At 41.2% G+C, this 14,884-nt stretch overlaps 1 protein-coding gene across 1 annotated transcript in view; it reads left to right on the top strand.

The window, feature by feature from the left end:
• The first annotated feature begins 2 nt into the window (after positions 1-2).
• The window catches only part of Aqp9 (aquaporin 9), a 35,217-nt gene continuing 20,335 nt past the window's right edge, over positions 3-14,884 (top strand). The window contains exon 1 of the mRNA XM_050126871.1: positions 3-143. Coding sequence (XP_049982828.1) covers positions 33-143 — 111 coding nt within the window. The 5' untranslated portion in view covers positions 3-32. The remainder of the gene's footprint in view (positions 144-14,884) is intronic.

The following is a 14,884-nucleotide window of genomic DNA, read 5'->3' as shown; positions in this document are numbered from 1 at the left end:
GTGGAAAGCGCACATCTGGCAGAAACTCCAGGATGCCTTCCCAGAAGGAACGCACCAAGAGGAGCCTCACACAGAGGCTGGCCCTAAAAAGCCGTATAGCTAAGGAGACAGTCTCTGAGTTCCTGGGCACCTTTATCATGATCGTGAGTATTTCCTGATTTCCCCAGTTCTGATCTCATGCCACCTTCCTGGCTGCCAAGCTACTGAAACAGGCGTCTGTTTTGGTTTGTCTTCTTACCAGATCCAGCCTCTTCCAGGAAGCAGCGTGTCACTTTCTAGGTTGTCTGGCTATTTGGTGACCATGTAAATTTCATTTGCTCTTCAGGTTTATCCCAGACAGCTGATGGGAGTGGAGGATGGGGGGGGGGCGCGGCGGTGGAGAGCTCTCTTCGTTGCGGTTTCTAAAAAGGCTATGTGATGAAAGAGTGAGTTGCTAGAAATCTCTACTAGTTGAAGAACTGACCTGTGTGCTCCACTTGCTTCCCATCAGGTGACTGAGTCACCTGGAATAAGCACTAATGGTCAGTAAAGATGAACAGCAGGAAACAGGCTACCAAGAGAAGTGCCTGGCAATGGCAGCGCTGTCAGATCATCTAACTTAAAAAAAAAAATCACACATCCATTTATTTATTTATTTATTTATTTATTTATTTATTTATTTATTTATTTATGAGCCTTCCCTGAGGGGTGTGTGTGTGTGTGTGTGTGTGTGTGTGTGTGTGTGTAAGCAACCTGCTGGAGTTGGCTCTCCTTCTACCAGGTGGGCTCACGGGATGGAACTCAGGCCTTCAGACTTGGTGGCACCTTTATCCACTAAGCCATCTCACCACATGGGGTTGGTGGGGTGTATATGTAGTCATGTGTTGATTTCATATAATGTCCCCCTTTTGATTTAACTTGGCTTCAGCAAATCTCTAAAGATCTTTCGATCGACAGTTAGAAGAGCTTCTTAGATGTTAATGAGAACTGGGCCTAAGAATCTCCGCAAAGATTTGTTCAGCTAAGAGAAGTGTTGGGGGAGAAGAGAGAGTGGGCAGAAACTATTGCTAGTTACTAAAGTGGTGTGAGCCCTGGCTACAGGCTCTTACTGTGCCACAAATAATGGACCCTGAATTTCTAGCTGGACTCTGACCCTTTGCAAAGAGAAAATTATCATCATGAGAAGACTATTTATTTTGATTTAACTTTTATAAAGCACTAAAAAACCCTACTTCGGACACATTTTCATTTTCTCAAGAGTTTTTGAGAATTGTCTTCAAGTTTTACACATTAGGAAGTTCTTGCTTTAGATCAATGAGGGGGATAGGGATAGAATGCGTCAGCTGAGTCAAGACAAGGAGAGTTAAAAGATAGCTTTTGGCTTCTTACCTTTCCCTGGAGGGACGCTCCTCCTTTTCTCACCATAGTCAAGCTCAGAACCTCAGTCAGGGCAGTTAGAAGGATAAGAGAGAAAAGAAAAAAGGCCTGGAGTTTTCTTATTCTGATCAGAGCTTCCTGGGAAATTGCCCTATGCCAGATATGGAGATGGTTGGGTCTTCTTTTAGATAAAGTCTCATTATGTAGCTCTACCTGGCCTAAAACTCACTATATAGATCAGGCTGTCTTCAAACTCATAGAAATCTGTCTATCTCTGCTTCCAGAGTGCTGGGATTAAAGGTGTGCACCCCCCATGACCATTTGGGCCATGATATTTGGCAGTCTAACCCTAAAAAAGCATCGCCACAGGCAGATTTCAGCCTACAGTGACTTATGCAGAAAAATGAAGTCAGGCCTATATTAGCTCTCAGTGCAGGCAACAAAGAAGTGAGCTCAGCTTCCTTTTTACAACTGAAAATGTTTAAAACTCTTCCTTGTTTCTTAAGAATCAGTTTCATAATTCCATTGCTCATTGAGGAGGTGAACGTTGCTTCCAGTAATTCACCATTGTGATTATGCAGCCTTGCACCATCTTCCCCTATGTCAGTATTATCATCCCATCTCTATCCCCAGCGCTGGCCCCGGATAGGAGGGCTTGCTGTTTCCAAGGCCAGAAATTCAGAACCTCCACCCCTGCCCTTTTCAAGCTGGCCATAAACCCTGGAAATACTGCATGTGATTATAGGTCATAAGACCCCCATTTCAGGACTCAGCATCATACCCTGGAAGAAAGAATGTTGTTAAAGAGAAGGGCAGAGAAGATTCGGGGCAGATGAGCCTTGCTGGCTCTCTGCTCAGTGATTTTATTAACTTGTTTTTTGATGCCTGGAATAAACCCCAAAGTCTTGTATGCAATATGCACACACTTTGCCTCTGGGCAATGCCTCCCAGCCACAACCTAGTTATATAGCATTGCACAAGGCTTTGACACTTCCTCACTTGATGTTTTAGTCTTGTTTACGTGGTGGTGTCGCCATAAGACAATTGAACCGAACTGAACAGTCCAGGCTACAGCTGGACAGGAGGAGGTGCCTACAGGGATAGATGTGGATTCTGCACCCCTCCTCTTAGCCATCACTCTTCTCTTCATCTGTACCCCTTTACAGAATCTTTTAGGAGAAACATGTAAATTCAGGATTTCAGGAATTCTCAGTTCTCTGAGATGCACAAGCCAAACTAATGGTACCCCAAGGAGGGGCTTGTAGGAACCTCAAATTAGAATGGACCAGTCAGAAACACAGTTCAAACAACCTGAAGTTCACCAATGGGATCTGAAGTGGGGGAAGGTGACTCTTGAGGCCTGAGCTTCACCCTGTAGGATCCTTTGCTGTCTCCACGGGGACTGTATCAGTGCTGAGTTGGAGGGCACCTCTTTGATGTCTACTGCAAACTAGATGGCTTGGTTGCCAGTGGGGAGCAATCCCACGCCTTTTGGGGTCACTGTGTTCTTCTGCATTGACTTCTATGGTATGAGAACAGTTTCACCCACACAGACCAATTGTTCCAGGAAGAAGCTAGACATAGACGATCTGAATGTTGCATGGTAGAAAACAGAACTTTAGGTCTTCTGACTAAAGGTAATTCTGTCATGAATGATTAATTCCTATTGTACCAGATAGTTGCTAAATATAATCTAGAACTTTGGTTGTCATGTACTGTTTTGTTGAAGCCTTAAAGAGAAATGCAAATAAGAAATGTAATTTTTTTCAAACAATGAATTCCCATACAGCTGGATGACAGATTCGGCCCCTAGAGATGGGATCAGCCCCATCCATATTGTATCCAATACTTTCCCCAGCACCTAGCAGCACCAAGGTAGGGTGGTGCAGAGGATTAGCTTCCTACATCACAGACTCACGTGCTATTGCCGTCACTGATTTCTGAAGTCAGGCATCCCTTCCTCAAAGCTCAGACATCCCTCCCTCCAAGCTCAGATAGCCTTCTGCTCTAAAGTCTATACATGGAAGGCAGCTCTGTGGGTTGCTACTGCTTCCCCAGCTTCTCCACTTAGTGGCTGGCATTGTCAGGAGATATTTCACTGATGTCCATCTCAGCTCATTTCTCTATCAAACCTGGACAGAGTCCTTGTTATTTATAACACATAGTTTTGCTCAAGGTCATCTCGTTACATTATTCCTGGTCTACTGGCAAATGCACATCTTGCCTGCATTTTTCTAGTAACAATTTGCCTATTGGCAAGACCTGAGAGGGATCAGGACCACTCCCCCCTCCTTAGATCCCAGGAGTCTGATGGCATCTTAAAATCTGCTTTTGTTGGAGTCCCCTCAAACTTATTCACACCATGGTTGATATGGCAAAGGCCTGTAAATAGCCTTTGGGAAAGGAAATGAAAAAAGTCTTTGTAAACTGTGGCTCAAAGCAAAAATCACCAAGGCATAAGCCAAAGAACAAGCTGAAATTTGGCCTGTTAGGCACTGGGACCTTTTAGACATAGACTTTATCCTTATTGATGTTAGGGAAAGGTTGGCAATGCATCCGTCTTCTTGCCGAGAGAAGGTTTGTCATTTTATACTGAAAATAAGGGAGCCTGTGGCAAGTTCCAGACATGTATCTGGCTCTTTAATTGTTTAATCACCAAGATAGCCATATTCGTTGTTGCTATGAGTAAATAATTCTATCAGTAAAAACAAGTCACAGCTAACAGTTGGCTTCCTTATTATCATTCATAAACAGTTGAGGGCAAGGGAAGAGAGAGACCTCAAAGAGATAAAGGCCCACACTCAGAAGGTGTGGATTTCTTTTTAATTCTAGATCTTATGCTTGCTTGCCATTTCACTTCTTGCCCAAGGTTGGAGTCCCTTGGTGGTGGTGGGGGGGGGACTTTATGGTAGGCTGACCCCTTACCCCTGGTTCTCCACACACATTTTCGCAGATGGAAGCCATGAGTTGGGGGCCATAGGAACCAAATGGTGAATGGGTAGCCAGGCTGATGATACTAGGCATGGTAGCCAGGACCCCGTGTCCGGACACACATGAAATGCAGGTATGAGAGAGTTGAAGGCTGGAATCACTTACACCTGGGGCGGCAGCCTGGGGTAGTGAACTGCAGAAGCTGTACTGGCCCTGAGATTCCCAGAGAAGCTAGTACTGTCCAGTCGCCTAATGCTGCACACCTTATGGTCTTTAAAAGTGAGCTTGGTCTCCTTGAGTCTCAGCACAGCAGTGAGAAGTCAGTGTACATGGCATGTAAAGTCCCTAGAGTCAGAAATAGAATTTTTTTTGGGGGGGGGTGGAACTCCCTTTCCCCTGTTCCTGCCTGGGGGTTCCCCCATCTCTGACTCCTCCTGGGCATGTTAAGGTGGCTTTCCTCTGTATCTCCCACCAAGCTCTAGACAAACACAAATAGGACCCCGTAAGTACACACAGACTTAAAGTCTCTTCCTCTTCTGAACTCCTCGGGACCTGTCATGATTTTGTGTGATTTCTCCTAGAGGTGATGCTTGCCTTTCATTGTTCTGTGTGCTTGCATTTCTTTCCATACTTTTCAGGATTGTTTGGTACAAAGTTCCTCTTAACCTTGATGCTGAGAGAAATGTCCCAGCCAGCTTCTTCCACAGGAAAGGCATCCTTCTGATGTGGAAGCTACGGGCAGTTGGGAAGACCCTTAATTCTCTTCTTACTACCAAAGCCTCTTCCATATTAGAGACGGATCTTTTGACGTCTCAAGAATAAAAGGAAAGCATAACTACTTTAAATAGCTGTATGCCCTTGATCTGTGCCCTCGAAAGAATTCAAAAGAGATTGTCTTGGAACACGGAATACAGAGGGGTAGGGCGGTGGGCAGTGAGGAAGGGAGGAAGCAGACAGAGTAGGCCGCAGGCATCCCAGACCCCGCAGAGTACAGGCTCTTGTACACCTTGTTCTTGTCCTCCGCCGTGACCGGTCCCTGTTGGTGGCTGTCGTCAGATCTCTAGTTCCATTCTGGGAAGATTCTTTGTAAATTATATTGACCAGAAAAGTTGTCACCAAACACTGTGTGTGTTCCAGTCGGCAAGAACATTTCCTACCAGGGAGACTTCCAAAGGAGAATATGTGGTCAGCACTTCAAATGAAATAGTTGTTTTTTTTTTTTTTTAAAATCACCCTCCTGATTAAAGGAGACACCCACTTTATAGGGCATAAGCCAAGGCAATTTTGGTCTACTCCATTATTCAGAAACACTGAGTACTAAGATAAGGGTGGGTAGGCACATGTCACTGACCCTTCTTGTTGAAAGAAGAGCTGGGGCCCAGGCTGATGCAATTCTGTGTCCTTTGAATCAGCCCTAGAGCCAGCAACCCTGCCTTAGGCTGCTGGGCTTCGTCTCTGCCTTGCCTCCTATGAACACAAGAGTTCTCATCTGGACTCTATCTTTCCTGGAGGACAGAGAAAGGAAAGTGACCAGCTCAGTTGGTCCAGATGGGGAAGCAGGAATAGCAGGGCCCTAAGACCTTTATCCAAGATCTGCTGGCCCTTGACTACAAGAGCTAGTCTTGATATCCTGACAGCAGCCATTCCTAAAATACTACCATTTGATAAGAATTAACCCCTTTCCCATGGAAAAAGAAAACTAGATTGATTTTTGTAGCTTACAGACATTATTAGACACATTAGAGATGTCAAAGGATGACTACTCAGAGCAAATATGATTGTGGTTGGGGCATTTGCTAGAAGGTTTACTAGCCGTTTGGATACATCTTTGTTTCTTACAAATGTACTCTTAGCTCTTGTAACACTTGGGTCCTGAGGTGATTCAGCCATGGGTTCATGGCTCTGAGACCCTATTGACCATATGGCACATAACTTTCTTTTAGGTTTTTGGTTTTCTTGATTCCCCTGAAGACCTCTTCCCACCCCCACCTCCATCCCCAGCACAGGGTCTCATAGTTCTAGCTGGCCTGGAACTTGCTATGTAGACCAACCTGGGCTTGAACTCACAGAGATCTACCTGCCTCTGCCTCTTGAGTGTTAAGATAAAAAGTGCGCACCATTACTCCTGGTATGAGGCCCCTCTGTCTCATGACAAAGGACCTACGGAGAATTGGGTCTCAAGAGACCCCTTGCTCAATTTCTCTCCTTATGGGTCAGTCATAGCCTTTCTGTTTTCTTCCCCATATACTCTTCTAGCTCATTGCTTTGCAAAACAGCCTTCGACTTGAAGCTTTGAATGATGAACACCGAGGGTCATAGGTAGCTAGAGCTTCTAGTAATCTTGTGAGTGGTGAGTTAGAAGGGTCTGCAGTCAGCAGTGCCCTGGCTCATTCTGGCCAAAGACAGTGCTACAGTTTAGATCTTAAATCCGACAAGAGCCTGTGTGTTAAAGGCTTGGTCCACAGCCTGTGATGCTATTGAGAGATGTAGGCTCCATGGAGGAAGTTAGGTCACTGGGGACTCTGGTCCCTTCCTTTCTCATTTTGCTTCCTTTACCGTATGACTCCCTGACAGGGTGTATTCCAGACCAAAAGACCTAAGACAAATGGGCCAAACCATCAATTTAAACCTCTTAAGCCATGAGCCAAAATAAATCTTCCTCCATCTTCATCTTTCTCTCCCTCTACACCCTTTCTTGGTTTGTTTTTGAGACAAGATTTCATGTAGTTCAGGTAGGCCTCAATCTTACTATAGATAGGTTGGCCTTGAACTGAGCTTTCTGCTTCCAGATCTCACTGTTGGGATTAGAGGCATGTATCACCATGTCCAGCCACTATGTCCTTCTTATGTGTTATTTCTTATAGGTATTTTCTTAGAGAAACCCATCATTTTTGATACAACTGACAGTTTCAGAATTTTGATTTTCTCACCCATGAACATGAAAGTGGATCATTAGTTGGCTTTTTACTAGAATTTTATATTTTGTATCTGTCATATAGATTCTAAGATAGCTCTCTTGCTATTGTCAAGTATTTCTTTTTCTGAAGATAATGACAGCTTTACTATGTTCTGTTCTCTAGGCATTTGATTTCTTCTACTGTCATTTTTGTGGCTTAAACCTCTTGTGTGGTGTCAGTAGAAGTCATAGGAATCTTATCATTTTAGAGTCAATTTCATGATGTTTTCTCATTAAATGTGAATATCCATAGGGGATTCTGGAGAATACTGTATAATTTAAGCGAACTCTTATTTAGGGCTGATTTTTTAAAATATTTTAGAATACTATTTCTGCATCAATGAAACACATGCACTTAGGTAAGAGTTTGAAATAAACGTGAATCCCCTTTATAAGTTCATGCAGTCAATTCTGTTGATAAACAATTTTAGCATTAAATGAGCCCCGCATTCTTGGGACTAATCCCTAATTAATCATACTATACTTGATATGTAATGCTTTATTAAATATTTATATCATAAAAATTTAAAGATTTATTGGTTTTTCATTTATATGTATAAACATTTGGCTTACATGTATGTATGTATATCATGTGTGTTCATGGTATCTGCAGAGAGCAAAAGAGGGCATTGAATCCCCTGGAACCTGTTGCAGATGGTCGTGAGCTGCCGTGTGGGTGCTGGCAACCACATCTGGGTCCTCTGGCAAAGCAGCAGTGCTTTACTGCTGACCCAACTCTCCAACCCCCAACACCGTAATTTCTAAATATTATCTTTGTCTAGTTTTACTACTAAGGTTTCTCGAGCCTCCTGAAATGGGTTGGAATTATTTCTCTCAGACCTATTTTGTAGAATGCTTAGTTTTTAAATTTTTTTATTTTATTTCTTTATCTTTTCTTCTATGTGGCCATGTGCATGTGTGGAGGTCAGATACCATTTTTCCAGTTCTTGCTTTCCACCATGGGAATCCTGGGGTCAACTCAGGCTGTCAGACTTGGCAGCACGTGCCTTTATATTCTGATACATCTCACTAGCCCATGATACTTTCTATATGCTGGGAATTATCTATTTCTTAACGATTACTTAGTATAAACACTGAAAAAAGGAGAAAGAGAAGAAACAAGGAGGGGTAAGATTTACTTAAACATCATAGGTCCAGTTTATATTTTTCTGTTCTTAGTTCCATTTTGGAAATTGATATATTTGTCTAAGAAATTCAGCTAAGCACACACATGTGCTTCTAGTTCCTGGTAGTCAAGAGGATCAGGATTCATGGCCATCCTCAGCTAGAAGCCACTCTGGTCTACAGGAGACCCTATTCAACAAACAGTCCCAATAAATTAAAAAAGAAAGGGAAAGATAAAGATACCGTGTTTCATTTGCAATTTCATGCACACTTTTTCAAAGTTGCTAATCCTCTCAAAACTAAGGTTTTGAAAGCACTGATTTTGAAATGCATTTACAGAGCCTTCTCGGGCCCTTGAAGTCTCCACCAAATCCCAATAGCCATGCCCTCTCTATGGTTTTCCACTCCAGTAGTTTCTGCTTTGATCATTCTGTCTTCTCACTGCCTCCGCCAGCTTTCCTCACCCACATCCACTTCACTCCCCCATGCACCCTCTGGGTGCCCTAAGTGCTTTGCCTTGTCTGTTTGAGGAGTTTGCAAATCCAGACAGCAAAACTCTGACCAGCTATTCCAGCTCCTCAGTCTTGTTTCGTTTCCCAGTTCTCCATCAGTATCGTTATTACTGGTTTTAAAAAAAGATAGGACAATTTCTTTTATCCTTTGACAACACCATATCTGTAAACAATGCATCTTTATCGTATGCATCTCAGTTTCCCATCTCTTTCCAGGAGCCCAGCTCTCCTTTCCCACTACCTACAGGCACCTCCCTTCAAGCTCTCTCCTTTTATTTTGTTGGTAACGTTACTAGTGCAGACTTGCTTACATTCACTATCAATTATATTGACTCATTTTCTAATTAAAAAACTAAACGTGTTGTTAGCTTCTATTTCATTAAAATAATAACTAGGATTAAGTTCTCAGACTTAACTACCAACCTGTCCTGTGTGCTGCTGGTCAACAATTTATGGTTTGACGGTATTCCTGAGGCCTGCCCTCACCTTCTCCATTGTTTTCCTTTTGCTAAGGTCGCCCTGTTCTGCCCTCACTCAGCGCATACTTTCTATTCCACCCAACCTTATTTCTCAGGCCCAACACACTCGAATAATCAATTGTGCCTGTTTGGCATTTGCTGAGACCAGGTGTGTTCAGATGAAATACTAGAAACCAGAGCTTCTGAGCCTCCAGCTTTGTCTTGATGGCACATCTCAAAGTACCACTTCCTGTCCTTGTTGCTTTCAAAGAGGTAGACCTGGAACAAACATGTCTCCACCTCTGTCTTGACTGTGCTCCTTGCTAAAAGATCAATTAGAAATGGTAATTTTTAAGTAGGTACTTTGCAGGCATCGTCCCAAGTCACTTTTATTTCTGTTTCCGGTCTGCTGTCAGCCTTTAGTCCTTACAAATCTACATTTCTTTGGTAGATGAGAATTTAAAAAAAAATGAATCCTAAGATTTTCTATCATATAGCTGAGGGGAAATATTCATGGTTTGTCTTCAATGTAAATATTTCCTGTTCTTGCCGATTGTGGAGAATTGTTGCCTTTGCCACCTTGTCTTTCTTGTGATCTGTTTTTGGAAATGGTGTGACTTTCTCCATTTTTTTTTGTTTGTTTGTTTTGAGACAGGGTTTTTCTAAATCAGGCTGTCCTCAAACTCACAGAAATCCACCTACCTCAGCCTCCCAAGTTCTGGGATTAAAGGTGGAAAATTGGGCTGGAGAGATGGCTCAGAGGTTAAGAGCATTGCCTGCTCTTCCAAAGGTCCTGAGTTCAATTCCCAGCAACCACATGGTGGCTCACAACCATCTGTAACGGGGTCTGGTGTCCTCTTCTGGCCTGCAGGCATACATGTAGACAGAATATTGTATACATAATAGATAAATAAATATAAAAAACTGGAAAAATCATTATAATGGTAGGATTTGTCATCTATATTATGATATGGTAGAAACTGTTCCATTTTCAAACTGTCAGACTGGTAGAAAGTTTGAAAATAGAGCAATTAGAGCCGGGCGGTGGTGGTGCATGCCTTTAATCCCAGCACTCGGGAGGCAGAGGCAGGCGTATCTCTGTGAGTTCGAGGCCAGCCTGGACTACAAGAGCTAGTTCCAGGACAGGAACCAAAAGCTAAGGAGAAACACCCTCTCTCGAAAAATCAAAAAAAAAAAAAAAGAAAGAAAGAAAGAAAGAAAGAAAATAGAACAATTAGATGAAAGAATATTTAATTTAGATCGAATTTATGTGATGCCAATTGTAACTATCAGTGTTATGGTTTTTGTCTTATCACTAAAAAAGTTGATTAATCTGTTAAGATACAGACCTTAGAAAAATCTAATAAAACAGATCACAGAGAGATTCAAACCCAGACAAAATAATTTAATGGAGAGCCAATTTCAGCATTGCATAATAAGAATAGAGAGGAACAGCCTAATGTTTTCAGACAACCAACCTTAATATATCCAGTAACCTTACAGAAATTTCCAAATGGCAAAGGCTCTGTTACAGCTAACTGCACTCCTGTGCCATTGTTAGATTTAAAGAGATTCAAGGAGGCAATTGTCTCATTCGACATGCATTCACTTTTTGTGATGCAAATGTTAAACTCATGGTCAGTTTGTAATGAATTATCCCCAATGGCTGAAAAGATTTGGTTAACGGAGTTTTAAGGACTAGTACACAATTACAATGGAGTACCTGGTTCAGGGAAGAGGCTAACATTATTGAACAACGGAGTAAAGCTAGAGGTAGGGAAATCTCCTAAGATCAAAGTCTTGAAGAAGGAGACTATGCTACTATAGAAGGCAAGTTCTGTATGATGACCACACCCTGGGTTTATGCCACACAGCATCTTTGAATGTATGGAACAGAACCAGAGAATTTGGAAAGAATGTTGAGTTATTTACTATAGTTGTGCAGGGGTCAAAGGAAGTCTGTACAGATTTCTTACAAAGAATGACTTCAGCAGTAAATAGAAGGATACCAAATTCAGAAGCTAGACAAATAATAATCGACTCTCTGGCTTTTTAGAATGCCAATTCTCTATGCAAAAGGATAATTAGGCCATTAATGGCAAGGTCAGCACCTTTGGAGGAATGGATAAGAGATATAATTAATATAGAATCTCATGAACATGATGATACTTGAATAGGAGAGGTGATTTCCAAAGGTTTGAGAAAAAATCAAAATGACAAATGTTATAATTGTGACAAAGAAGGTCACTTTAACAGGGATTGTAGACAAAATATTCCTAGAAACAAGGTTTTTTCCTAAGAAAAATTAATTCAGAGCACACCCCCTTGTTTCTGGATAATGTGGAAGGTGTGGCAAAGGTAGGCATTGGACTAATGAATGTAGGTCAATGAGAACTATTCATGTTAATCCTTTGCCATCAGGAAGCTCCATGAGGGGCTATGCCAAATTCGGCCCCTGAGCCAAATCCAGTTCAGTACTCTCCTGCCATCCTAGAGGAAACTCCTTTCCAGAGCAATTAAATAACCTAATGCCTATTGTAAGAAACCATACTGCTCTGGATGATAGAACAGTTAGAGAAATGAGATCAAAAAATTCAGGAGAAACTATAAAGCAAATATTTTGGCAAACTTCTATAAATGAACAAAGATCAAAATTAAAAATATGAATAAATGATATTGTCATTGAAGGTTTGGTAGACACAGGTGCAAATGTAAACAATAATCACATCATAATCTTGGCATTCAAATTGGCCTCTTCAGGATGTAAATGTTCAGGTTTTAGGGACTGGAACTTTATCTCAGGTAAAACAGAGCATGAGATGAGCTGACTATATAGGACCAAAAGGATAGAGAGGAATATTAAAACCATATGTCGCTATACATAGCAATGAATTTGTGGGGACATGATTTGTTACAGCAATGAAATATTCAGATTAACATTCCCCCAATCATAGGAACAAACCACAAATTATTGTATGTTTCTGGGAAAAATATTAGAAGGTTTTATAAAGAACAGCCACTAACCATTCAGGTTGTACAAGAACAGGGTACAACAGCTTGCTGATATTTGAAAGGCATCAACAGCCCTACCTTTAAAATGGCTGACAGTCAAACCTGCATGGGTTAAGAGAAACTTCAGGCTTTAGAACAGTTGGTACAGGAGCAACTAGATGCTGAGCATATTGAAGAATCAACCAGCCCTTGGAATTCTTCTGTATTTGTTCTTAAAACGGAATCTTGAAAATGGAGAATAAAAACAAATTTAAGAACTGCTAATAAGGTGATTCAGCCAATGAGCTCTCTATAGTATGGCATCCCTTTGCCTTCTCTATTGCCTAAAGGATGGCCTTTTATAGTTATTGATTTAAAAGACTATTTCTTCATTATACCTTTGCAAGAAAAGAACAGAGAAAAAAATGGCCTTCATGGTGTCTACTTATAATAATTCTCAGTCTACTAAGAGATATCAATGAGAGGTTCTACCATAGGGAATGTTAAATAGCACCACCCTGTGCCAATTTTTTAAAGTCAGCCATTGGAAATAATATATAAGCAATTTCCACAATCTATATAGTTTACCATTACATGGATGATATTTTGCAATCTGATTCAAATGTAGATACTTTAGAAAGAATGTTTGAAGGAGTAAAGAAAATTTTGCCTTGTTAAGTATTACAAATTGCTTTTGAAAAAATATAAAGAGGAGATTCTATTAAGGCTATAAAAGAAGGTTACAGAAAATTAAACCCCAAAAGGTACAAAATAGGAGAGACCGATTGCAGACTCTTAAAGACTTCCAAAGACCGTTAGGAGACATTCCCAGCTATGACTCACTATTGGGATAAAACCTGATGAACTGATTAATTTAAACAAAACCTTAAATGGTGATAAGGATTTAAATAGTCTCAGGAAATTATCAGGAGAAGCTGAGGGAGAATTGACTTTTATTGAAGAAAATTACAGAGGACATATGTGGAACATGAGGATGCAAACCTAACTGCATTCTGGTCATATCACCCTCCAAATATTCTCCAACAGGAATTTTAATGCAGAGGGAAGATATTATCTTAGAATGGACCTTTTTACCACACAAACCGAATGGAATAATTAAAAACTTATGTGGAAAAGTTCTCTGAGTTAATTCTAAAAGGAATATTGAGACTTCATCAATTAGGAATAGACCCAGCAGAAATTATAGTACCTTTCACTAATGATGAAATTAACAAATATGGGAAGAAAGTAAACCCTGGCAAAGAGCTTGTAGTAGATTTTTTTGGAGAGATTAACAACAACTATCCCAAAAGCAAGAGAGTTTGTCTTATGAAGATGGAAATCCTGGATATAGGACTCAGCTTTCTGTGGGTTCTGGGATTCAGAACTCAGGTTCTGAACTTGAGTGGCAAGTGCTTTAAACACTGACCCATTCCTCCAGCCCATGGAATGTTGTTTTACACTTTAAAGAAAGTGAAATACACAAGACCCTTGAGAAGGATCAAAAACAACAATAACAAAATCACGAAGGCTGAGTCTTCCCTCTTACTCTTTACTGCCCCCAGCAGTTCATGAAAATCACTCCATCATGTTAGGGCCAGGTTGTGTCCAATAAGGGGTTTGTCACAAGGTTGTGACTCAACTTGTAACTTTTGGAACTTTGAAATAATATTTCTTAGAAATCACACCTCTTTTTCCTTAATCATCTTACCCCAAATTCACTCTTTCCTCTTTGCTATACTCATGATTACAAGAAAAAAAGAGTGTTTTTTTTTGCTTGTGTTTAAATATCTTAATCTTTCATAGAGTATTGTTTTAATATGAATATTAGAGGAATAAGCAGTGCTGGTAGACATTATAGCAGTATGGTCTTTTGGGGGAGGGTGTTGAAACATTGTCTGACATAAGACAGGTTGCTCTTGAATTTGATAGGTAGATGAAAATCTCCTTAAATTCTGATCTTCCTACTCCCACCTCCCAAATGCTGGGATTACAGGTGGGCACCACCATGCCTTCATGTGGTGCTGAAGACTGAGCTCAGTGCTTTGTGAACACTGGATAATCACTGTACCAACTGGGCTCTATATCTAGGTGGACTGTAGTCTTGAAGGAACACCACAAGATAATGTGACATGTCAGGACCGTAGCATTTGGAAGTTTTTCAAAAGGCCAGTGAGAGCTCAGCATAGGTGGGGATGCTTCCTGAAGCAGGAATTTTAGTTCAGAATTAAGAATATATTGGGTTTGGAGGAGCAAGTAAAGAGAAAAGCACACTGTGAGGATGCACATAGAGGCTGAACCGGCAGATATCAGTTCAAAGGACTCAAAGTGGCTGGCATGTAGATCTGTGTTGGGCAGAAGAGGACTGGGCTTCATGGGACAAGACAATAGAGAGCCTTGATGTGCAGTGATACCTCTTGGGCAGCAAAGAGACTTTCAGTACATCTGTAGCCTACCTTCTGGCTCCATCACTGGATGGCAAGAGGTTGAAGGTGGGACCTTGGCTAGAAGCTATAGACAGAAAGTTAAGCAAAGCATAGGTATTGTCACTTTCC

This window comes from Alexandromys fortis, unplaced genomic scaffold (assembly GCF_014885135.2).
Source record: "Alexandromys fortis isolate MF-2015 unplaced genomic scaffold, M_Fortis_MF-2015_v1.1 scaffold_22, whole genome shotgun sequence".
NCBI classification, from domain to species: Eukaryota; Metazoa; Chordata; class Mammalia; order Rodentia; family Cricetidae; genus Alexandromys; species Alexandromys fortis.
The sequence above is the reverse complement of the archived record's forward strand: the minus strand, read 5'-3'. Positions and strand labels throughout refer to the sequence as shown.